The sequence below is a fragment of the Pristiophorus japonicus genome, chromosome 20 (assembly GCF_044704955.1).
Source record: "Pristiophorus japonicus isolate sPriJap1 chromosome 20, sPriJap1.hap1, whole genome shotgun sequence".
NCBI lineage: Eukaryota > Metazoa > Chordata > Chondrichthyes > Pristiophoridae > Pristiophorus > Pristiophorus japonicus.
The window spans coordinates 67,923,531-67,947,398 of record NC_091996.1 but is presented as its reverse complement, the minus strand read 5'-3'; the positions used below and the strand labels follow the sequence as shown (position 1 = coordinate 67,947,398).

Here is a 23,868-nt window from a genome sequence, read left to right as displayed (position 1 = left end):
CCCTAACTGCAAGATTGGTTTGCCCTAAGGTGGTCCTTAACAGGAGTACCTGTAAGGCAGGAATCAAGAAGGTAAGGTAAGACTTCAAAGTATATACCTGAATGTGTAAGAGTGCTCCTCCCACATTCAAAGTAGGCAGGTCAACTCCGCCACCCCCACCCCCCCCATTCAATCTCCACCCCACCCCCCAACTGCTGATTCTACCTTCCTGCCCCCGACCAGCACTACCTGTTCCCGGCCAATGCCACCTTCCTGCTGGCCAAAGCCACCTGGTCCCCAGTCACTGCTTGCTTTCTGAGTGGGTCACCCACTTTCTGATCACCCCCGTTCATCTTACCTGAAGGCTACTACTGGCATCAGAGCGACCAATCTTGCCGCCCATTTCAGCGGTGATCTTTTGTTACTGTCTGCAGCTCGCCAGCTTGATGGAAACGAAGCCACAGGCAGAATATCGGGTACGTCTTGTGTCATGTATGTAACCTTCATGTAACAACACTGCAATACTGTATATACTTGAGAAATGCACACATTGACCACAGGGGGTGAACTTGTGGGAGACACTCCTCACCTGGTCATCCAGGTATATAAAGGGAGGTCCCACGCAGGGTCATCACTTCTTGGTCCTGTGAATAAAGGTGCCGGTCACAGAGTGACCTTGTCCATAGAATGTGCCTCGTGTGGATTTGTGGTATTGTGTAAGGACTTTACAGTGGCGACGAGAAACGGGAATCAACGACCCACGAGAATGGCCACCAGTAGCACAGAGGAACATGGTGAGGACTGGGACGATTTCATTGAGAGCTTCAGCAGAGCTTTGTCACGAAGGACTGGTTGGGAGATGCAGCAGCCGACAAGCGAAGGGCTCATCTACTGACCAGCGGTGGATCTAAGACTTGCATGCTCATGAAAGACCTGCTAGCACCTGAGAAGCCGGCGGACAAAACCTTTGAAGAGCTCAGCAAGCTAATCAGTGAGCACCTCAAACCGGTGAGCAGCATACACATGGCCCGACACAGATTTTATACCCACTGACGTCGGGAAAGACAGAGCATACCGGACTTCGTTGCGGACCTCCGGCGCTTGGCCAGCCTCTAAGTTCACAGACGCCTGCAGGGGGGTGATGCTAAGGGATTTCTTTATTGAGGGCATCGGTCATGCCGGGATTTTCAGAAAGTTGATCGAGACCAAGGGATTTGACCTTGGAAGCGGCGGCGTTGCTGGCTCAGACTTTTATGGCGGGGGAGGAGGAAACCAAGATAATATACGCGTGCAACCCTGACTCCAACGTTGCGATGGATCAGGGGGTCAATATCATAAACACAACTCAGAGCCCAGCAAGCTGGCAAGGGCAGTACGACACACCCCAGGCAGCAATAGACCCCAGAACAGGTTTTCAACACACAGTGGCAGTCTGAACGGACATTTACGCCATCCCAGTGGACAATGCATTCTGGGATGGGGCCATTGACACCCATTAACAGGGTGCTCAAGAGCAGTCAAAGGGACAATCAGTGAGGAATGCCTGGTAACAGCTCTTTTGTTCACAACAATAGGAATCTCAGTTCATGCTGGAGGTGTGGGGGCAGACATGCTGCTCGGACTTGCAGGTTTCAACAGTTCGCCTGCAGAAATTGTAACCTCACTGGCCATTTAGCCAGAATGTGCAGGAAGCCTGCGCCCAGGCTAATTTACAAGGCGGATGGACCAGAAGAGGGGTCTGTGAGGCAGGATGATGCGTGGGGCAAATCAATGGACGCTGAAGTTCAGCAGGTTCATATGGCAAACATTCACAGCTCATATACCAAAACGCCACCTATGATGATGAAAGTCCTATTAAATGGCATCCCGGTATGCATGGAGCTGGACACAGGGGCCAACCAGTCACTCATGAGCGTTCAACAATTTGAAAAGCTATGGCCACTCAGCCAGCAGACCCAAACTAGAACGCATTGAGACTCAATTACGGACGTACACCAAAGAAATCATTCCAGTGCTAGGCAGTGCAACGTTAGCTGTCACACACAATGGATCAATGAACCGGCTGCTGCTCTGGATTGTCCCGGGCAATGGTTCCGCACTGTTGGGGAAGGAGCTGGTTAGCTGAGATGAACTGGAAATGGGGGGATGAGCACGCAATGTCATCTGTGGAGTGACGTTCATGCTCACAGGTCCTACAGCAATTTGAGTCGCTATTCCAACCTGGCGTCGGGACGTTCAAAGGTACCAAAGTCGTGATTTGCATCACCCCGGACGCCAGAGCTATGGCGTATGTGATACGGGGGAAAATTGAAAGCGAATTGGACCGTTTGCTGAGAGAGGGCATCATGTCGCCCGTTGAATTCAGCGACTGGGCGAGCCCCATTGTTCCCATCCTAAAAGCGGATGGCTCGGTCAGGATCTGTGGCGATTACAAGGCCACTATCAACTGGGTGTCCCTACAAGACCAATACTTGCTTCCGAGGGTGGAGGATCTTTTTGCCATGCTGGTAGGCGGCAAGCTGTTCACCGAGTTAGACCTCACTTCAGCCTACATGACCCAAGAAATGGCTGACGAATCCAAACTACTGATCACAATCACCACGCACAAGGGACTGTTTGTTTACAACAGGTGCCCGTTTGGCATTCGATCAGTGGCCGCGATCTTTCAAAGAAACATGGAAAGCCTGCTCAAATCCATTGCTGGAACGATCGTATTCCAGGACGATATCCTCATCACGGGTCGGGACACTGAGGTACACCTCCACAACCTGAAAGAGGTGCTACACCGACAGGACCGGGTAGGCCTGCGACTCAAGAAGTCTAAGTGTGTGTTTTTGGCTCCCGAAGTCGAGTTTCTGGGCAGGAGGGTTGCTGCAAACGGGATTCGGCCTACCGAATCCAAAACAGAGGCGATTCGACGAGCGCCCAGGTCCTGCAACACATCGGAGTTGCGTTCATTTCTGGGACTCTTGATCTATTTCAGGAACTTTCTGCTGAACTTAAGCACATTGTTGGAGCCGCTACATGTGCTCCTGCGTAAGGGTTGTGGGGGGACTGTCAAGAACGGGCTTTCAATCGGGCGCGTAACCTACTCTGTTCAAATAAGTTGTTGACCCTGTACAACCTCTGGAAGAAATTGGTTCTGACATGTGATGCATCGTCCTATGGGGTTGGGTGCATGTTGCAGCAGTACAATGCAACTCCAACCTGTGGCTTATGCCTCCAGGTCGCGCTCTCAAGCAGAACTGGGATATGGGATGGTTGAGAAGGAAGCACTCGCATGTGTCTATGGGGTGAAAAAGATGCACCAGTACCTTTTTGGCAGGAGGTTCGAATTAGAAACGGACCACAAGCCGTTAGCCTTGCTGTCTGACAACAGGGATGTTGTCAATGCCAATGCGTCAGCTCGCATACAGCGATGGGCTCTCATGCTGGCTGCGTATGACTACACCATCCGGCACCGGCCGGGTACTGAAAATTGCGCTGACGCGCTCAGCAGGCTTCCACTGGCCACCACTGAGGGGGCAGCGGAGCAAAGCGCTGAGATGGTCATGGCTGTCGATGCCTTTGACAGCGCAGGCTCCCCCATCACAGCCCGCTAGATCAAAATCTGGACCAACAGAGATCCCCTCCTATCCTTGATTAAGAAATGTGTCCTGACTGGGGATTGGGCGCCCGCACACGGAGCATGCCCTGATGAGGTCAGACCGTTTCACAGACGGATGGATGAGCTCTCCATCCAAGCCGACTGCCTACTATGAGGCAGCCGGGTAGTCATGCCCCAGAGGGGCAGGGAAGCTTTCATCAGGGAACTCCACAGCGAGCACCCAGGCATCGTGCTGATGAAGGCAATTGCCCGGTCACACGTTTGGTGGCTGGGAATTGATTCAGACCTGGAACACTGTGTTCGCAGATGCACGACATGTGCTCAGCTGGGAAATGCCCCCAAGGAGGCCCCGTTCAGCCCGTGGCCCTGGTCCACCAGGCCATGGTCATGCATTCACGTAGACTACGCAAGTCCGTTCATGGGGAAACTTAACAATGGGCAGATATGCCTCAAGCATCTGGACCAAGTAAAAAAAAAAAAAGGTCCAGCAAGGACTCTAAGGAACCTGAGGAAGATCATGAGATGGTATTCACACCATCGCCAGTGAACAAGCAACAAGAACATTCAGCAGCATGCACAGTCCCTGCGGTCAGGCCGGAATCGCCACAGGGGACAGACACGCAGGCCAAGGCTCAACAGCCATAACCCCAAATGCGGCGCTCTACAAGGGAGCGCAGACCACCCGAAAGACTTAACCTGTGATCCCAATAAGACGTTGGGTGGGGGGGGGGAGCTGATGTCATGTATGTAACCTTCATGTAACAACACTGCAATACTGTATATACTTGAGAAATGCACACATTGACCACAGGGGGTGAACTTGTGGGAGACACTCCTCACCTGGGCATCCAGGTATATAAAGGGAGGTCCCACGCAGGGTCATCACTTCTTGGTCCTGTGAATAAAGGTGCAGGTCATAGTGACCTTGTCCATAGAATATGCCTCATGTGGATTTGTGATATTGTGTAAAGACTTTACATCTTGAGCCTCACCATTCAGGTGCAGGGATTGTTGTCTATGCCCCCCATGTATTCAAAAATTGATACGCCTGGATTTCTAGGCCAAGGAGTGCTATCTGAGCAGAATTAACTATCAGTTTCTTATCTGCAGACAAAACACTCTGCATGGTCTTGAGAGCAATATGAAGGAATCCATTATGATGATCTGTGTAGCCATGGAGGGAAAATCACCTGCATTTCAGTCCGTGGAGCATATGACACCACCATCTGTGGGCACAGCTGTCCTGAATGCTGAAAATGCTGCTATGAAACCTTTAGGAGCAAACCCATAAAATCTCTTTTTTTATTCATTCAGGAGATATGGGTGTCGCTAGCATGGTCAGCATTTATTGCCCATCCCTAATTGCCCTCAAGAAGGTGTTGGTAAGCTGCCTTCTTGTACCAAAGGTAATCTCTCAGTGCTATTAGGGGGGGGGAGTTCCAGGATTTTGACCCAGTGACGATGAAAGAGCAGCGATATATTTCCAAGTTGGGATGGTGTGTGACTTGAAAGGGAACTTGGAGGTGGTGGTGTTCCAATGCAACTTCTGCCCTTGTCCTTCTAGGTGATAGAGGTTGCAGATTTGGGAGGTGCTGTAGAAGAAACCTTGGCGAATTGCTGCAGTGCATCTTGCAGATGCTACACACTGCAGCCATGGTGTGCCGGTACTGGAGGGAGTGAATGTTTAAGGTGGTGGATTGGGTGCCAATCAAGAAAGCAGCTGTTTGTCCTGGATGGTGTTGAACTTCTTGAGTGTTGTTGGAGCTGCACTCATCTATCACACTCCTGACTTGTACCTTGTAGATGGTGGAAAGACTTTACAGAGTCAGGAGGTGAGATACTCGCCGCCTCTGACCTGCTCCTGTAAAAACAGTATTTAGGTGGCTGCTCCAATTAGGTTTCCGGTTTAGGTGACCTCCAGGATGTTCATGGGGAATTCAACAATGGTAATCCCAAGGGGAGGTGGTTAGACTCTGTCTTGTTGGAGATGCATATGGCCTGGATTTGTGTGGCGCTAATTTACTTGCCACTTACCTGTCATCAACTTGGGTTATGTAGTGCCCAGCCAAAATTCCATCGTCATACATCTGAGTGTGCACGTTGAAGTGAAGTCCTCCAGTAGATGTATCTATATCATCCTTAAATACCACGTGGCTAGTTCTCCCATCAGCCCTCTGTGCAACCCTAAGAGATAGATGAGAAAGCAGTGAGTGCTTGCTTAAAGGGGTGGTCTGTGTAGCTAAACCAGTAGAAAATATCTAGTGTAAAAACCCCAAAATGTAAAAAAACTGTAATTGATGGACTTTACAAGTTTGAGGAAGGTATAACTTAGATCGATTTTCCTAGAGTCATACAAAACATAATGTTGTGTGTCATGTATGTATGCTTGGGTTTATTAGCCACCAGGTGGCACCACTGACGGAGGTCATTGGGCTGTGTACACGTGTGTGCAACCCAGGTATAAAAGGCCAGCCATCTTGTAATGTAATCACTTTGGGCCCCAATAAAGTAGAGCCAGGTTTGTACCTGTTCGGAGTTTACAGTATTTAGTCGATTGAGTTATTGCATATTTACATTTGATGACGAGGTAACAAGAACCTTCGCATGCAAAAATGAGCACAATTGGAATTCTGGAGCGATTCGTGGAGGGAGAAGATTGGCTAGACTTTGTAGCCTGTTTGAACCAGTACTTCGTGGCCAACAAAATGGAGAAAGAGGCAGGCACAGTTCGGTGCCGGGCGGTCTTCCTCACAGTTTGCTGTCCAAAAATCTATGGACTCAAAGAATCTCCTCTCGCCCTTAAGTCCAATGGACAAGGACTATGAAACATTATGTGCTCTGGTACGTGACCATCTCAAACCAGATGAAGGCATCATCATCTCAAGATATCGATTCTATACACACGTTCGTTCTGAGGGCCAGGATGTATCGGAATTCGTTGCCGATCTAAGACGTCTAGCTGGACCGTGTAAGTTCGAAACTGCATTGGCAGACATGCCACGGGACTTCTTTGTAATCGGAATCAACCATGAGGTGATCCTGCGTAAGCTACTGGCGGCGGAGACGCTGGATTTGAGCAAGGCTATCACGATTGCCTAATCATGCATGACGATGGACAAAAGCTTAAAGCAGATATCATTGAAAAATCGGAACTCGGCAAGTACTGTAAACAAGATAGTGTCGTCGTTTGGCAGGGCCTACCCGACTGCATACGTGAAACCTGTGTCTGCTCAAAGTCCGCCAATGGGAATGAATCAGATATCACCGTGTTGGCGCTGTGGGGGAAATCATCGGCATCATCGGCATCATCAGTGTCGGTTTAAACAGTATATTTGTAAAGGCTGTTCAAGACTGGAGTGTCCTCCTCCGTTTTGGATGCCACCAAAGGTTTGGCAACATCCTTTGCCTGATCCATGACGACATACAGGCCGTGATCCTTACCAGTGGATCCATTACAGACCCATTCCACGTCTGAACCGGGGTCAAACAAGGCTGCGTCATCACTCCAACCCTCTTCTCAATCTTCCTCGCTGCCATGCTCCACCTCACAGTCAACAAGCTCCCCGCTGGAGTGGAACTAAACTACAGAACCAGTGGGAAGCTGTTTAACCCACGCCACCTCCAGGCTAGGTCCAAGATCACCCAAACCTCTGTTGTTGAACTGCAGTATGCGGACAATGCCTGCATCTGCGCACATTCTGAGGCTGAACCCCAGGATATAGTCGATGTATTCACCGAGGCATATGAAAGCATAGGCCTTACGCTTAACATCCGTAAGACAAAGGTCCTCCACCAGCCTGTCCTCGCCGCACAGCACTGCCCTCCCAGTCATCAAGAGTCACGGCGCGGCCCTCGACAACGTGAACCACTTCCCATACCCCGGGAGCCTCTTGTCATTAAAGGCAGACATTGATACGGAGATTCAACACCATCTTCAGTGCGCCAGTGCAGCCTTCGGCCGCCTGAGGAAAAGAGTGTTCGAAGACCAAGCCCTCAAACCTACCACCAAGCTCATGGTCTACAGGGCTGTAGTAATACCCGCCCTCCTGTATGGATCAGAGGCATGGACAACTTACAGAAGACACATCAAGTCACTGGAGATATATCACCAACGATGTCTCCAAGATCCTGCAAATTCCCTGGGAGGACAGACACCAACATCAGTGTCCTTGCCCAGGCTAACATCCCCAGCATTGAAGCACTAACCACACTCAATCAGCTTCGATGGGCAGGCCACTTAGTTCGCATGCCAGACACAAGACTCCCTAAGCAATTGCTCTATGCGGAGCTCCTTCATGGCAAATGAGCTAAAGGTGGGCAGTGGAATCGTTACAAGGACACCCTCAAAACCTTCCTGGTGAAGTGCGATATCACCACTGACGCCTGGGAGACCCTGGCCGTAGACTGCCCTAGGTGGAGAGAGTGCATCCGAGAGGGCGTTGAGCTCTTCGAATCGCAAAGCTGCGAGCGTGAAGAGGTCAGGCGCAGGCAGCGGAAGGAGCGTGTGGTAAATCAGTGCCACCCCCTTTCCCCCGACGAATATCTGTCCCACCTGTGACGGGGTCTGTGGCTCTCGTGTTGGATTAATCAGCCACCAAAGGACTCACTTTAGGAGTGAAATCAAGTCTTCCTCGATTCTGAAGGACTGCCTATGAATGAATGAATGAATCAAGAGTGGGGCATCTCCAGCGCATGTGTCTGCAACTGAGCAAGTGTGCTGCGACACACCATGTGAAGGATGATGACCAGTCTAGCGCGGATCCGGATATGCAATCCGAGATACCAGAGGAGGAAGTGTATTGACTGTGTTTGTTCCTAACAAAGAGTCAACCGATAAAGATTGATGTAAAACTTAATGGTGTGCCGGTATCAATTGACTCGCACCCGTGTCCAATTCCATCAATAATGAGCCAGAGGACATTCGACAGGCTGTGGGATACCAAGGCTGTGAGGCCTAAGCTGAGTCTAGTCAATGCCAAGTTGCGTATATACACTAAAGAACTCATAACGGTGATTGGCAGTGCAGTAATCAAGGTGCCGTATGATGGTGCAGTTCACAATTTACCGTTATGGATTGTTCCAGGCAATGGTCCAACGCTGTTCGGCAGGAACTGGTTAGAAAAAATCAAATGGAACTGGAACGAGATCAAAGCGTTGACGTCAGAGGAGGATACTCCATGTGCTCAAGTGCTGAGCAAGTTCCCCTTGCTGTTTAAACCAGGCATCGGCAATTTCACGGGAGCCAAGGTGCAGATCCATGCTGCAAGACCCGTCCATCATAAAGCTTGGGCAGTTCAGTACATGATGAGGGAGAAGGTCGAAATCTAACTGGACAGACTCCAGCGTGAAGGGATCATATCACCGGTCGAATTTAACGAATGGGCTAGCCCCATTGTTCCCGTGTTGAAAAATGATGGCACTGTCAGGATTTGTGGGAACTACAAGGTTACGATCAACCGAGTTTCGAAACAGGATCAATACCCATTACCGAAGGCTGATGACCTATTTGCAACAGGAAAGCACAGGAGATACAACAACTGGTCGACCGCCACGATATGTGAGGATTCTTCGCTGCAGTCAAACTCCCAAGGCCCCACCCCACTCCTGGCCAAGAACGGGGGAACACTTATCAAGGACACTGAGGCTGTCAGATCCCGATGGAAAGAGCACTTCGAAGATCTCCTCAATCAAGACTCTGCCTTTGACTCGAGTGTTCTTGATTCCATCCCGCAACATGTGACCTGCCACCAACTCAGTGAAACTCCAACGTTGCACGAGGTTGGCAAAGCCATAAAACAGCTTAAGAATAACAAGGCTATGGGTGCAGATGGAATCCCTGCTGAGGTGCTAAAATATGGTGGAGAGGCGCTGTTGGCGCAGATACGTGACCTCATATCTCTCATCTGGAGGGAGGAGAGCATGCCGGGAGATCTCAGAGATGCAGTGATTGTGACTTTTTTTTAAAAAGGGGGGGACAAGTCCGACTGCGGCAAGTACAGGGGAATCTCCCTGCTTTCAGCCACTGGGAAAGTTGTCGCTCGAGTTCTCCTCAATCGTCTTCTCCCTGTGGCTGAGGAGCTCCTCCCGGAATCACAATGCGGATTTAGTCCCTTACGGGACACAACAGACATAGAAACATAGAAACATAGAAACATAGAAAATAGGTGCAGGAGCAGGCCATTCAGCCCTTCTAGCCTGCACCGCCATTCAACGAGTTCATGGCTGAACATGAAACTTCAGTACCCACTTCCTGCTTTCACGCCATACCCCTTGATCCCCCGAGTAGTAAGGACTTCATCTAACTCCCTTTTGAATATATTTAGTGAATTGGCCTCAACTACTTCCTGTGGTAGAGAATTCCACAGGTTCACCACTCTCTGGGTGAAGAAGTTTCTCCTTATCTCGGTCCTAAATGGCTTACCCCTTATCCTTAGACTGTGACCCCTGGTTCTGGACTTCCCCAACATTGGGAACATTCTTCCTGCATCCAACCTGTCCAAACCCGTCAGAATTTTAAACGTTTCTATGAGGTCCCCTCTCACTCTTCTGAACTCCAGTGAATACAAGCCCAGTTGATTCAGTCTTTCTTGATAGGTCAGTCCCACCATCCCGGGAATCAGTCTGGTGAATCTTCGCTGCACTCCCTCAACAGCAAGTATGTCCTTCCTCAAGTTAGGAGACCAAAACTGTACACAATACTCCAGGTGTGGCCTCACCAAGGCCCTGTACAACTGTAGCAACACCTCCCTGCCCCTGTACTCATATCCCCTCGCTATGAAGGCCAACATGCCATTTGCTTTCTTAACCGCCTGCTGTACCTGCATGCCAACCTTCAATGACTGATGTACCATGACACCCAGGTCTCGTTGCACCTTCCCTTTTCCTAATCTGTCACCATTCAGATAATAGTCTGTCTCTCTGTTTTTACCACCAAAGTGGATAACCTCACATTTATCCACATTATACTTCATCTGCCACGCATTTGCCCACTCACCTAACCTATCCAAGTCACTCTGTAGTCTCATAGCATCCTCCTCGCAGCTCACACTGCCACCCAACTTAGTGTCATCCGCAAATTTGGAGATACTACATTTAATCCCCTCGTCTAAATCATTAATGTACAATGTAAACAGCTGGGGCCCCAGCACAGAACCCTGCGGTACCCCACTAGTCACTGCCTGCCATTCCGAAAAGTACCCATTTACTCCTACTCTTTGCTTCCTGTCTGACAACCAGTTCTCAATCCACGTCAGCACACTACCCCCAATCCCATGTGCTTTAACTTTGCACATTAATCTCCTGTGTGGGACCTTGTCGAAAGCCTTCTGAAAGTCCAAATATACCACATCAACTGGTACTCCTTTGTCCACTTTATTGGAAACATCCTCAAAAAATTCCAGAAGATTTGTCAAGCATGATCTCCCTTTTACAAATCCATGCTGACTTGGACCTATCATGTCACCATTTTCCAAATGCGCTGCTATGACATCCTTAATAATTGATTCCATCATTTTACCCACTACTGAGGTCAGGCTGACCGGTCTATAATTCCCTGCTTTCTCTCTCCCTCCTTTTTTAAAAAGTGGGGTTACATTGGCTACCCTCCACTCGATAGGAACTGATCCAGAGTCAATGGAATGTTGGAAAATGACTGTCAATGCATCCGCTATTTCCAAGGCCACCTCCTTAAGTACTCTGGGATGCAGTCCATCAGGCCCTGGGGATTTATCGGCCTTCAATCCCATCAATTTCCCCAACACAATTTCCCGACTAATAAGGATTTCCCTCAGTTCCTCCTCCTTAATAGACCCTCTGACCACTTTTATATCCGGAAGGTTGTTTGTGTCCTCCTTAGTGAATACTGAACCAAAGTACTTGTTCAATTGGTCTGCCATTTCTTTGTTCCCCGTTATGACTTCCCCTGATTCTGACTGCAGGGGACCTACGTTTGTCTTTACTAACCTCTTTCTCTTTACATACCTATAGAAACTTTTGCAATCCGCCTTAATGTTCCCTGCAAGCTTCTTCTCGTACTCCATTTTCCCTACCCTAATCAAACCCTTTGTCCTCCTCTGCTGAGTTCTAAATTTCTCCCAGTCCCCAGGTTCGCTGCTATTTCTGGCCAATTTGTATGCCACTTCCTTGGCTTTAATACTATCCCTGATTTCCCTAGATATTTTGATCTTTGCAGCGTGTCAGTTGCAGGAAAAATGCAGGGAGCAGCGCCAGCCCTTATACATGGCCTTTTTTGATCTTACAATGGCCTTTGACACTGTCAACCGTGAGGGTCTATGGAGCGTCCTCCTCCATTTCGGATGCCCCCAAAAGTTTGTTAACATTCTTCGCCTGCTTCACGATGACATGCAGGCCGTGATCCTTACCAACGGATCCATTACAGACCCAATCCACGTCTGGGGTCAAACAGGGCTGCGTTATCACTCCAACCCTCTTCTCAATCTTCCTCGCCGCTATGCTCCACTTCACAATCAACAAGCTCCCCGCTGGAGTGAAACTAAACTGCAGAACCAGTGAGAAGCTGTTTAACCTATGCTGCCTCCAGGCCAGGTCCAAAATCACCCCAACTTCTGTCATTGAGCTGCAGTATGCGGATGACGCCTGCGTCTATGCACATTCAGAAGCTGAACTCCAGGATATAGTCAATGTATTCACTGAGGCATATGAAAGCATAGGCCTTATGCTTAACATCCGTAAGACAAAGGACTTCCACCAGCCTGTCAGCACCACACAGCACTGCCCTCCAGTCATCAAGATCCATGGCGCGGCCCTGGACAACATGGACCATTTCCCATATCTCGGGAGCCTCTTATCAACAAAGGCAGACATTGATGCGGCGATTCAGCACTGCCTCTAGTGCGCCAGTGCAACCTTCGGCCGTCTGAGGAAAAGAGTGCTTGAAGAACAGGCCCTTAAATCTACCACCAAACTCATGGTCTACAGGGCTGCAGTAATACCTGCCCTCCTGTATGGATCTGAGACATGGACGATGTATAGAAGGCACCTCAAGTCGCTGGAGATATATCACCAACGATGTCTTCGCAAGACCCTGCAAATCCCCTGGGAGGACAGGCGCACCAACATCAGTGTCCTCGACCAGGCTAACATCCCCAGTATTGAAGCACTGACCACACTCGATAAGCTTCGCTGGGCAGGCCACATAATACGCATGCCAGATACAAGACTCCCTAAGCAAATGCTTTATTGGAGCTCCTTCATGGTAAACGAGCCAAAGGAGGTCAGCGGAAACGTTATAAGGACACCCTCAAAGCCTCCCTGGTAAAGTGCGACATCACCACTGACACCTGGGAGAACCTGGCCGAAGACCGCCCGAGGTGGAGAAAGTCCATCCGGGAGGGCGTTGAGCTCTTCGAGTCTCAACGCAAAGAGCATGAAAAGGCCAAGCACAGAGAGCGGAAGGAACGCGCGGCAAACCAGCCCTACTGACCCCCTCCCCCGACGAATGTCTGTCCCACCTGTAATAGGGTCTGTGGCTCTCGTATCGGACTGTTCAGCCATCAAAGAACTCACTTTGGGAGTGGAAGCAAGTCTTCCTTGATTCCGAAGGACTGCCTATGATGATAATGAAATGTGATGAGGGTCTCTGCCTCTACCACTCTTTCGGGTAGTGAGTTCCAGATCCTCACCACCCTCTGGGTGAAGAAATTTTCCCTCAAATCCCCTCCAAACCTCCTACCAGTTACTTTAAATCTGTACCCTCTGGTAGTTGATCCCTCTGCTAAGGGAAACCGGTCCATCCTATCCACTCTATCTAGGCTCCTCATAATTTTATACACCTCAATAAGGTCTCCCCTCAGCTTCCTCCGTTCCAAAGAAAACAAATCCTGCCTATCCAATCTTTTTTCATAGCTAAAATTCTCCAGTCCAGGCAACATCCTTGTAAATCTCTAGTGCAATCACATCTTTCCTGTAATGTGGTGAGCTGAACTGCATGCAGTTCTCTAGCTATGGCCTAACTAGTGTTTTATAGAGTTGCATAACCTATTCTATAATATTCTATGCCTCGACTAATTAAGGCAAGTATTCCATATGCCTTCTTCACCAACTTATCTACCTGGCCACCTACCTTCAGGGATCTGTAGACCTGCACTTCAAGGTCCCTTTGTTCCTCTACTTTTCCCAGTGTCCAACCATTTAATGTATATTCCCTTGCCTTATTAGTCCTCCCCAAATGCAATACCTCACACTTTTCCGGATTAAATTCCATTTGCCACTGTTCTGCCCACCTGACTAGTCCATTGATATCTTCCTCCAGTCTGCAGCTTTCTTCTACATTATCAACTACACAGCCAATTTTTGTATCATCTGCAAACTTCTTAATCATACCCCCTACATTCAAGTCCAAATTATTGATGTATACCACAGGGACCTAGTACTGATCTCTGCGGAAGCCCCCTGGAAACATCCTTCCAGTCACAAAAACACCCATCAAACATTACCCTTTGCTTCCTGTCTCTGAGCCAATTTTGGATCCAACTTGCCGCTTTGCCCTGGATCCCATGGGCTTTTGCTTTCGTAATCAGTTTGCCATATGGGAACTTATCAAAAGCCTTGCTAAAATCCATATACACCACATTAAACTCACTACCCTCATTGACCTTCCGTGTTACCTCTTCAAAAAATTCAATCAAGTTAGTCAGACACGATCTTCCTTTAACAAATCCATGCTAACAAATCAGTGTCTTTCTAAATGAACGTTTATCCTGTCCTTCAGAATTTTTTCCAATAATTTTCCCACCACCGAGATTAGGCTGATTGGCTTGTAATTACTCGGTCTATCCCTTTTTAAACAAAGGTACAACATTAGTAGTCCTCCAGTCCTCTGGCACCACCCCTGTAGCCAGAAAGGATGGGAAAATGATGGTCAGAGCCTTTGCTATTTCCTCATTTGCTTCTCTTAACAGCCTGGGATACACTTCATCCATGCCTGGGGATTTATCCACTTTCAAAGTTGCTAAGCCCCTTAATAATTTCCTCTCTCATTATGTTTATTTCATCTAATATTTCACACTCCTCCTCCCTGATTGCAATGTCTGCATCGTCCCTCTCTTTTGTGAAAACAGACGCAAAGTATTCATTCAGAACCATACCCACGTCTTCTGCCTCCACACAGAGATAATGTTTTTGGTCTCCAATAGCCCCCACTCTTTAGTTATCCTTTTGCTCTTAATGTATTTATAAAACATCTTTGGGTTTCCCTTGATTTTACTTGCCAACATTTCTTCATGCTCTATCTTTGCATTTCTAATATCCTTTTTAATTGCACCCCTACACTTTCTATATTCCTCCAGATTTTCTGGCGTATTGAGCCCACGGTATCTGTCATAAGCTTCCATTTTTTTCTTTATCCTATAACTGTATGTCCCTTGAGATCCAGGGGGCTCTAGATTTGTTAGTCCCGTCCTTTTTCTTTAAGTAAACATACTTGCTCTGTACCCTCAGGATCTCCTCCTTGAATTCCTCCCACTGCTCTGACACTGATTTACCTTCAAAGAGCTGCTCCAGTTCACTATGGCTCAATCACCTCTCAGATGATCAAAATTGTCTTTTCCCTAATTGAGAAGTTTTATTCCTGGTTTATCTTTGTTCTTTTTCCATAACTACCCAAAATCTAACTGAATTATGATCATTAGCATCAAAATTCTCTCCCACTGCTACCCCTTCCACCTGCCCAGCTTCATTCTCTAAAACTAAGTCCAGAACTGCCCCCTTCCTTGTTGTGCTTGCGACATACGGGCTAAAAAAGTTCTTCCTGAATGCATTTTAGGGATTCTACACACGCTATACCTATTACACTCATTTTATCCCAGTTAATATTAGGGTAGTTGAAATCCCCTGTAGTTTTTGCATTTCAGAAATTTGTCTACATATTTGCTCTATTTCCCTCTGTCTGTTTGGGGGTCAATAGTAACTCAGGTAGCATATTCCACAGCCTTACAGCCTTCTCCGTAAACTTTTTTTTCCGAAACCTATTACATTTAATCTGTGTCAGCCATGGCTCAGTTGGTAGCACCTGCGGCAGGTCGGGGCCTTAAAAGGAGCATACCACTCCAGGGAGCAGTGAGTGGGTGCAGGAGGGTGACTGGATTGGACGTCACCATTATCCAGGTCGGTGATTGGTGCATGGGCAGCCATAGCAGGAGCAGCGCAGGAGTGGTGAAAGATTGCAGGGCAACGTGATTGGGGCCCAGAAGAGGCAAGGGCTCAGGGGCAGCATGGGCCAGCCCACACTGTGATTTGTGTAGCACAGCTGGTCTCCAGTGGTCTTGGTTAATCCTTGCCACTGAACCAAGACTTAGCTCTGTCAACCCCGTGTGGTGGCTGGTGTGCAACGGCCAGCACACGTTAAAAAAAATCCACGCACAGGCATCTTCCACCAGTCAAGATGTAGTTCCGGACCTGGAATATTAGGTCCTTCATTGAAACACCTGTGAACTCATCCCTTTTTGGTGTGGAAACAAATCATCCTCTATTCGCGGGACCGCCTAAGAAGTACACTCCCAGCAGTGACATCACCCCTTTTCTGTTTTTCAATTCGACCCATATGGCCTCACTTGATGATTCTTCCAATATATCATCCCTCCTCATAGCTGTAATTGTTTCTTTAATCAATACTGCAAACCCCCTCCTTTTTTTACCTCCCTCTCTATCCCGTCTGAAAACGCTGTAATCAGGAATGTTGAGCTGCCATACCTGCGCTTCTTTCAGCCATGTCTTTGTAATAGCTATAATCATCATAGGCAGTCCCTCTGAATCGAGGAAGACTTGCTTCCACTCTCAAAATGAGTCCTTTAGTTCTCGTATTGGACTGTTCAGTCACCTCAGTCCCTGTCACAGGTAGGACAGACGGTCGTTGAGCGAAAGGGTGGGTGGGACTGGTTTGCCGCATGCTCTTTCCGCTGCCTGCATTTGATTTCTGCATGCTCTCGGTGATAAGACGCGAGGTGCTCAGCGCCCTCCCGGATGTACTTCCTCCACTTAGGGCGGTCTTTGGCCAGGGACTCCCCGGTGTCGGTTGGGATGTTGTACTTTAGCAGGGAGGCTTTGAGGGTGTCCTTGAAACATTTCCTCTGTCCACCTTTGGCTCATTTGCCGTGAAGGAGTTCCGAATAGAGCACTTGCTTTGGGAGTCTCGTGTCTGGCATGTGAACAACGTGGCCTGCCTAGCAGAGCTGATCGAGTGTGGTCAGTGCTTCAGTGCTGGGGATGTTGGCCTGGTCGAGGACACTAACGTTGGTGTGTCTGTCCTCCCAGGTGATTTGCAGGATCTTGTGGAAACATCGTTGGTGATATTTCTCCAGCGACTTGAGGTGTCTACTGTACATGGTCCATGTCTCTGAGCCATACAGGAGGGCTGGTATCACTCTTGGGCTTCATTGGTTTCTCATGGGTGTCATCAGCCAAGTTGGAAACATAGGAATAGGAGTAGGCTATTTAGCCCCACAAAACTGTTCCACAATCCAATGAGATCATGATTGATCTGTGATCTTACTCCATATACCCACTTTGCCCCATATACCCACTTTGCCCCATATCCCTTAATCCTTTTGGTTAAGAACAATCTATCCTTTTTAGGTCCAAAGTGGATGACCTCACACTTGCCTGCATTGAAATACATTGAAGGGGGTATCTAGTAGCAACCACAAGTTGGGGAACTTGGATTGCTACAGGATGAAAGCATCATGGCAGTCCCCAGGAATCTGGCACACATCTACATAAACCTTTTCTGCGGTTGCACAACAGCTGCACAATGATGGAATGGAACCTCTTCTGGCTGATGAATACTCCTGGTTGCTCTGCGTGTGCGTGGATTGCCACGTGCGTGCAGTCGATGACACCCTGCACCTGTGGGAAGCCAGCCAGAGAAGCAAATCCGAGTGCTTGCTCATTCTGGCTAGCGTCATCACAGGTGAAGTTGTTATAATTGCCGACCCTGGCAAAGAATCCATCCATGATCTGCCTCATGCACTGATGTGCAACTGGCTGGGAGATCCTGGATATGTCTCTGGTAATGCTGGAAATTGAGGGCAGTGGTCACTTTCACAGGCACTGGTAATGTGTGGCCAACAGGTCCTACAGGGAGCAGGAAATCTTCCAGGAGGCCGCAGATGTCTGCCACCAACTGACGTGGCAACCTTAGCCTCTGGAAGCACAGCTCTTCTGAGAGGTCTGGGAAGCTGAGCCTCGGCCTGTACACCATGTTATGTGGGTAGTACCACCTGCGATCTCGACCCCTCTGTGCTTCTCTCTCTCTGCTGCTTCTGTCTCTGCTCACCACCTGCATGTCTCTCCATAGCAGGCTGTTACTGCTGCTGATGGTCATCTTGCTCCTTGTCAGAAGTCCAATCTAAGGCAGGCATGGTGCCTCCCATCCTGATCTTGAGTCCACAAATTAGCCTTTCACCACAAGTATTCTCAACAAATCTTTTCCCAAAGGGAATGCAAGAATGCAGCTGTGAGCCCCATGAATTGTCATTGTGTTCGCACCTTGGTTTCAAAGGTGGGCTTCAGGAAGCCTAGGAAACCTGTGCATGCGTCATTACATTTAAATCCCAGTTAAAATACTGTTGCAATACAATAACGCAAACATGCACAAATAACCAAACCCACCCGAGTTAAACCCGGAAGTGTTTGGAATACTTGCCTTTATTAGTCGAGGCATGGAATATAAGAGCAAGGACGTTATGCTTGAACTGTATAAAACACTGGTTAGGCCACAGCTGGAGTAGTGGGTGCAGTTCTAGTCACCACATTACAGGAAAGATGTGATTGCACTGGAAAGGGTGCAGAAGAGATTTATAAAAATGTTGCCTGGACTGGAGAATTTTTGCTATGAGGAAAGATTGGAGATAGAAACATAGAAAATAGGTGCAGGAGTAGGCCATTCGGCCCTTCGAGCCTGCACCACCATTCAATACGATCATGGCTGATCATTCCCTCAGTACCCCTTTCCTGCTTTCTCTCCATACCTCTTGATCCCCTTAGCCGTAAGGGCCATATCTAACTCCCTCTTGAATATATCCAATGAACTGGCATCAACAACTCTCTGCAGCAGGGAATTCCACAGGTTAAGAAGTTTCTCCTCATCTCAGTCCTAAGTGGCCTACCCCTTATCCTAAGACTGTGTCCTCTGGTTCTGGACTTTCCCAGTATCGGAAACATTCTACCCGCATCTAACCTATCCCGTCCCGTCAGAATCTTATATGTTTCTATCAGATCCCCTCTCATCCTTCTAAACTCCAATGTATAAATGCCCAGTTGATCCAGTCTCTCCTCATATGTCAGTCCTGCCATCCCGGGAATCAGTCTGGTGAACCTTTGCTGCACTCCCTCAATAGCAAGAACGTCCTTCCTTAGATTAGGAGACCAAAACTGAACACAATATTCCAGGTGAGGCCTCACCAAGGCCCTGTACAACTGCAGTAAGACCTCCCTGCTCCTATACTCAAATTCCCTAGCTATGAAGGCCAACATACCATTTGCCTTCTTCACCGCCTGCTGAACCTGCATTCCAACTTTCAATGACTGATGAACCATGACACCCAGATCTCATTGCACCTCTCCTTTTCCTAATCTGCCGCCATTCAGATAATATTCTGCCTTCGTGTTTATCCACGTTATACTGCATCTGCCATGCATTTGCCCACTCACCTAACCTATCCAAGTCACCCTGCAGCCTCCTAGTGTCCCCCTCACAGCTCACACCGCCACCTAGTTTAGTGTCATCTGTAAACCTGGAGATATTACACTCAATTCCTTCATCCAAATCATTAATGTATATTGTAAAGAGCTGGGGCCCCAGCATTGAGCCCAGTGGCACGCCACTATTCACTGCCTGCCATTCTGAAAAGGACCCTTTTATCCAGACTCTCTGCTTCCTGTCTGCCAACCAGTTCTCTATCCATGTCAGTATATTACCCCCAATACCATGTGCTTTGATTTTGCAAACTAATCTCTTGTCTGGGACCTTGTCAAAAGCCTTTTGAAAGTCCAAATACACCACATCCACTGGTTTTCTCTTGGCCACTCTACTAGTTACATCCTCAAAAAATTCCAGAAGATTTGTCAAGCATGATTTCCCCTTCATAAATCTATGCTGACTTGGACCAATCCTGTCACTGCTTTCTAAATGCGCTGCTATTTCATCCTTAATAATTGATTCCAACATTTTCCCGATTACTGATGTCAGGCTAACCGATCTATAATTACCCGCTTTCTTTCTCCCTCCCTTTTTAAAAAGTGGTGTTACATTAGCTACCCTCAGTCCATAGGAACTGATCCAGAGTCGATAAACCGTTGGAAAATGATCACCAATGCATCCACTATTTCTAGGGCCACTTCCTTAAGTACTCTGGGATGCAGACTATCCGGCCCCGGAGATTTATCGGCCTTCAATCCCATCAATTTCCCTAACACAATTTCCCGCCTAATAAGGATATCCTTCAGTTCCTCCTTCTCACTAGACTCTTGGTCCCCTGGTACTTCCGGAAAGTTATTTGTGTCTTCCTTCATGAAGACAGAATCAAAGTATTTGTTCAATTGGTCTGCCATTTCTTTGTTCCCCATTATAAATTCACCTGAATCCGACTGCAAGGGACCTATGTTTGTCTTCACTAATCTTTTTCTCTTCACATATCTTTAGAAGCTTTTGCAGTCAGTTTTTATATTCCCGGCAAGCTTCTTCTCGTACTCTATTTTCCCCCTCTTAATTAAACCCTTTGTCCTCCTCTGCTGAATTCTAAATTTCTCCCAATCCTCAGGTTTGTTGCTTTTTCTGGCCAAATTATATGCCTCTTCCTTGGATTTAACACTATCCTTAATTTCCCTTGTTAGCCACGGTTGAGCCACCTTCCCCATTTTATTTTTACTCCAGACAGGGATGTAAAATTGCTGAGTTCATCCATGTGATCTTTAAATGTTTGCCATTGCCTATCTACAGTCAACCCTTTAAGTATCATTTGCCAGTCTATTCTAGTCAATTCATGCCTCAAACCATCGAAGTCACCTTTCCTTAAGTTCAGGACCCTAGTTTCTGAATTAACTGTGTCACTCTCCATCTTAATAAAGAATTCTACCATGTTATGGTCACTCTTCCCCAAGGGGCCTCGCACAACAGGATTGCTAATTAGTCCTTTCTCATTACACATAACCCAGTCTAGGATGGGTCTATTTTCTTTGGAACAGAGGGGGCTGAGGGGAGACCTGATTAAGGTGTATAAAATTATGAGGGGCTTCGATAGAGTCGATAGAAAGGACCTGTTCCTCTTGGCAGAGGGGTCAACAACCAGGGGGCATAGTTTTAAAGTAATTGGTGGGAGGTATAGAGGAGAAATGAGGGGATATTTCTTTACCCAGAGGATGGTGGGGGTCTATAACTCACAGCGTGAAAGGATGGTAGAGGTAGAAAGGCTCACCACATTTAAAAAGTACTCGGATGTGCACTTAAAGTGCCGTAACCTACAGGGCTATGGACCAAGAGCTGGAAAGTGGGATTAAGCTGGATAGCTCTTGGTCAACCGGCACGGACACGATGGGCTGAAATTGCCTCCCTTCTATGCTGTAAATTTCTATGTTTCTATAATAAGTTGGTGCCTTGGAGCTGGCTTCTGGCCATGCTAACATTTTCGGTTAATTTAATCCCCCACCCGCACCTAAACCCATGTGTTCCTCAATGTTACTTGGCCAATTCCTTAATGACTACACTATTATATCTCAGCATCTTCAAACCTGCTTGCTGGGATAGCTTTGCTCAGTGGTGGCATTCGACCTCTGACTTAGAGAATCATGATTTCAAGCTCCACTGCAGAACTCAGCACATTATCATTATCTAGGCTGACATGTCGGATTAGTACTGCGGGTGTACTGCACTGTCAGAGGTGCTATCTTTTGGGTGAAACATTAAACTGAGGCCTTGTCTGCATTTTTAAGTGGATATAACATATTTCATGGTGCTATATTAATAAGAGCAGAGGAGTTTATCTTTTAACCAATATCACCAAACACAGATGAACTGGTCATGTATCTAATTGTCGTTTGTGGGACCTTGTTGTGCTCAAATTGGCTGCCACACTTGTCTGGAATTTTCCGGGGGGGTCAGCGGGCTTGTTGGGTGGAAACTTTGATTCTTTGACAGAGGGTCAGGAACCAGCTGTCATCCCATCACACGCGCCTTTCCCAATGGCGTGTCTGTGATCTCGGATCGAACCCGAACCGCAGGGGCGGGTGATCCAATTAAAGCAATTATTGGTTTGTTGACAGACCCTTAATAATGGTTTTAACCTTACCTTTTAACTTTAACTGCTAGCCCACGGAGTCCACATTGCACGTGGACCACGTCTGTTAACCTGAGGCGGGAGTTGAATGGCCATTGAATTAGCTGATTAGTTGACAGCTTGAAATGTACTGTAAAAGCTCCCACCTCACAGCTGTTCACTTTCCAAGCACAAAAGCAGTTGCTTATTGCATTTGAAACACAGATTGAGTTTTATGCAGACTGCAAGTGTTTGGAGAAAACTCTCCATCCAGTGTCACCTCATTGGAACAACCTCTCTCACCATTGCTTCTGTCATCTCAACTTCACCTGCCATCTATTCCATCAGCATGGGTACTGTTTATACTGTTCCACTTTGGACCTCAGAATCTGACCACGATCAGCCCCGAGACCAGCAGTGCCAGGCATACCCGCAGCACCAACAACACCAACCTTCTCTGCAATCACCTAATGCTACACAGATCAGAGGGCATCAGCACCCAACCACATTGCTGCCCGGGAGGCCAGGGATGGCCTCACTGGGGCCAGATTTATTTCACTTGATGCTGTACATCCTGGCTGCCATATGTTGCAGCAGGTTGGCACCACCCCACACCAACACCATAAAGCATCACTACAATGTCCAAGCCATTCCTTTCACACCCATCACCATTGCGGGGTGTACCATTATGTCTCACCATTCACTGCAACTCACTAAGCCACAAATCTGTCCAAGAATGCAAAGTGTTTGAAAATAAAGGTTTCGATGTTTGACAGCACATTAACAGAAACTTTACATGAACATTGGATAAGACATCCAAGTGGCTATCCTTGTGTGTTAGTTGGTATGATTGTACTCAGATGAAGGTGAGCGTAAGGGGTGGCTAGTGAGATGCGGATTTGATAATGTAGATCGAGAGAGACGTATGGGTGGAGGTGCAAGGTAAGTTGGTGTGAGTAAGGATATGCAGGAGTAAGGTAGGGAAGGCAGAGTGATGGGGATGTGATGAGTGGCACAGCAGGATGAGGTTGAATGTGGCTTTGCAGTAACATCTCATGATCTACTGCGATCATTAAAAGGTTTGTGCCACTGCAGCCAAGTCCTCCTGATGACATCCCTGCTTGTGCCCTCCTGTGCAATGTGCAACCGTTGATCTCCTGGGAAAGTCTCTTCCGCCCATTGGAAGGGAAGAGAACCTCCTTGCCTGCTGTGACTCCCTCCATAAGCATATGGAGGAAGTCATGAGAGTGCCTGGATGCAGCCTTGCACCTCTGTGCAGTGCTTGTCAGTGTTTGCAGCAGCTCAATGCTGTATAACACTGACAGCACAACTGTCAAAATAAATTTGCGCATGGTCACTTTAAGGAAACTGGCTAATGACGCGGCATTAAATTACTTTGTCAGACCCGTTTCCTTTTAAATGGCCAGGAACCAATCTGTTGAAAGTTGTGAAAGAGGCCGGCATGGAGACAGCATCGGATTCGGACCCTGCTACCAATGTCGCCCACCTTGCTCCCGCCTCAGGATTTCATGGCTTAGTTAGACTTTTACTTGCAACATTCAGCCGTTATTTTCCCAACAATATTCAGCCCCACCGGGACATTGGGAGAACTGTCCAATTCTTCTTCGAATAGTGCCATGGGATCAGTTATGTCCACCTGAGAGAGCAGATAGGGCCTCGGTTTAACATCTCATCCAAAAGACGGTACCTCTGACAGTGAAACACTCCCTCAGTACATCATTGCCAGCAGTGTTACTCCCAGGATCTGGTGCCAGTGCTCAAATAAGTTTCATGACCTCAGGTGAGTGGTCAGGTCAGTGAATCCATCTCCAAAAGCAGTCTCCTACTAACTGCACCACTAGCCTCACGCACTGCTCAATGCACGAGCCCCCCCATCACTCACCTACCAACAGTCTGTACCAAACACGAGGCACACCTCGCATTCCTAGCTACACCTCACCCCCTTGGAGGAGATGGTGCTGGCCATTTGTGGCA

The 23,868-nt window shown here is 47.9% G+C and overlaps 1 protein-coding gene across 50 annotated transcripts in view; it reads right to left on the bottom strand.

Moving 5' to 3' along the window:
* The window catches only part of LOC139232545 (heat shock protein DDB_G0288861-like), a 990,854-nt gene that overhangs the window by 237,806 nt on the left and 729,180 nt on the right, over positions 1 to 23,868 (bottom strand). For 49 of the 50 annotated variants that reach the window (XM_070862910.1, XM_070862948.1, XM_070862943.1 and 46 more), the window contains one exon: positions 5,621 to 5,770. The exons of the other annotated variant lie outside the window; for it this stretch is intronic. In XM_070862910.1, coding sequence (XP_070719011.1) covers positions 5,621 to 5,770 — 150 coding nt within the window. The remainder of the gene's footprint in view (positions 1 to 5,620; positions 5,771 to 23,868) is intronic. 50 annotated transcript variants of the gene reach the window in all.